This window comes from Marmota monax, unplaced genomic scaffold (assembly GCF_021218885.2).
Source record: "Marmota monax isolate L192 unplaced genomic scaffold, Marmota_monax_Labrador192_F-V1.1 WCK01_AAM20220418_F8-fsc00054, whole genome shotgun sequence".
NCBI lineage: Eukaryota > Metazoa > Chordata > Mammalia > Rodentia > Sciuridae > Marmota > Marmota monax.
The window spans coordinates 3608221-3610106 of record NW_026692145.1 but is presented as its reverse complement, the minus strand read 5'-3'; the positions used below and the strand labels follow the sequence as shown (position 1 = coordinate 3610106).

Here is a 1886-nt window from a genome sequence, read left to right as displayed (position 1 = left end):
CACAATGATCCACAGAAGGAATTAGTATAGTGCCTCGTACCTACAAAATGTCCAACAAATGAAACTTAACACACTTCCGGTTCATGAACAGGGAGAGTGTTGATGAAACATGGGAAAACTCATCAATTTAACATGAACTACTGTTGATGCTATAGAAATATTTTTGTGTTGTTGGGGTTTTCAATAAATGCCCATATCCACTAAAAGCTTCAAACATAATTAGCCCAGGTCTATTTCCCTCGTTGCACCAATTTTCTCAGAGCTACTTTCACATCCTTGTTCCTTAGGGTGTAAATGACAGGGTTGAGTGAAGGAGTAAGCACTGTATATAGAAGGGAAAGCAACTTTAAGATGTCTTCATACTGAGGCCCTGATGGGAAACCATAGACAATTCCCAGTGTCCCATAATAGAGACTGACCACTGTTAGGTGTGAAGAACAGGTAGAGAAAGCCCGCTGCTTCCCTGTGGCAGAAGGAATCCTCAGAATAGTGGAAATAATGTGAATATAGGAAGCCAGGGTCAGCAGGAAAGGGCCAAGGGCAAATAGAGAGGTGCATATAAAAGAGGTCATCTCAGCTACCTGAGTATCAGTGCAGGCAAGTTTCATGATGGGCTTCAAATCACAGAAGAAGTGGTCAATCTCATTAGCAGAACAGAATGTTAAACGAAAAATGAGGACCATGAGAAGGATGGGTGCCAGAAATCCAGCCAGCCAAGAGGCAGCAGCTAGGTGTAAGCAACCCCAGAAGTCCATGATGCTGGAGTAGTGCAGTGGGTTACAGATGGCTATATAGCGATCATAAGACATTACAGCCAGGAAGAAGCATTCTGTAGCCACGAGGGAAGCAAAAAAATAAAACTGGCAAGCACAGGCTGGGAAGGAAATAGGTACATGAGCTGACAGCAATGTCCTCAACATTATGGGCTCAATGGTAGTAGTATAACCAATCTCTAGGAAGGAGAAGTGGACAAGAAAGAAATACATGGGTGTATGAAGGGAGCAATCAGCTGACACCACAGTTAGGATCACCATATTGCCTATGAGAGTCATCACATAAATGGTCAGAAATATCCCAAAAAGAAGAAACTGAAATCCATGGAGATCCCCAAAACCCAAAAGGATAATTTCTGAAATTTGAGTTGTATTTTCATCTGTACTGCTGGCCATGATTTGGATCTAAAATAAATACATAAGTAAAAATTTAAAGAATAACCATTGATCAAATACTATTTTTAGAAAAAATCAAACAAGAGACTATACATATCAAGCATAATTGGCTTCTCTGTAGACATGCAAGATTCTTAAACTTAATTAATATATTTGACCATAGCCTCCCAGGAGCCATTTGGAAAGTTAATCTATGACTTTAATTATCTCACCATATTTAGAATGAATAGGTTCTTGAAATTGTGACTATGACACATAAATATGCAGTTTTTAATATGTAAAAATAGGAAGAAGTATTCAATTCTTGGAGATCTGACTCTGGTTTCCTCTGCTGTTGCTGCTGGTATTATCATCAACAATGAATATCCCTAGCCATCTATGTGTAAATTGCATAAGATCTGTGATCAATTTTGTTTCCTGTTTTAGAAATTCCATACCAATTAAATTATATGTATTGTGTTTCATCATGACAAAGTATGTCTAGTCCTTAAAACAAGTTCATTAAATAATAGAAGAGGCACAATACAGTAGTGTAAGAGTAAACTAGCAATAGTAAAGAGTGTGAGTAAGGGAGAACATTTCAGGTAGAGGGAGTAAGGATTGTTGCAAGGAAGGACTGAGTTTAGAAAACTAAGGGAGAAAAAGTGGGAAGGAGGGAGGGAAAGAGAAAAAGAGAGAAAGAACAGTCAGAAACAGAGACACAGTGACAGAGATATA

General features: G+C 38.5%; 1 protein-coding gene across 1 annotated transcript; it reads right to left on the bottom strand.

Annotated features, from left to right (window-relative positions):
* Nucleotides 1-230: 230 nt before the first annotated feature.
* Nucleotides 231-1169, bottom strand: LOC124109981 (olfactory receptor 11L1-like). Its single transcript, XM_046468997.1, has one exon. It carries the CDS (start codon nucleotides 1167-1169, stop codon nucleotides 231-233), a length of 939 nt encoding a protein of 312 aa, XP_046324953.1.
* Nucleotides 1170-1886: the final 717 nt, after the last annotated feature.

Bases quoted from the DNA above. Each gene is read 5' to 3' on its own strand.
- LOC124109981 (XM_046468997.1), bottom strand. From the start codon at position 1,169: ATGGCCAGCAGTACAGATGAAAATACAACTCAAATTTCAGAAATTATC.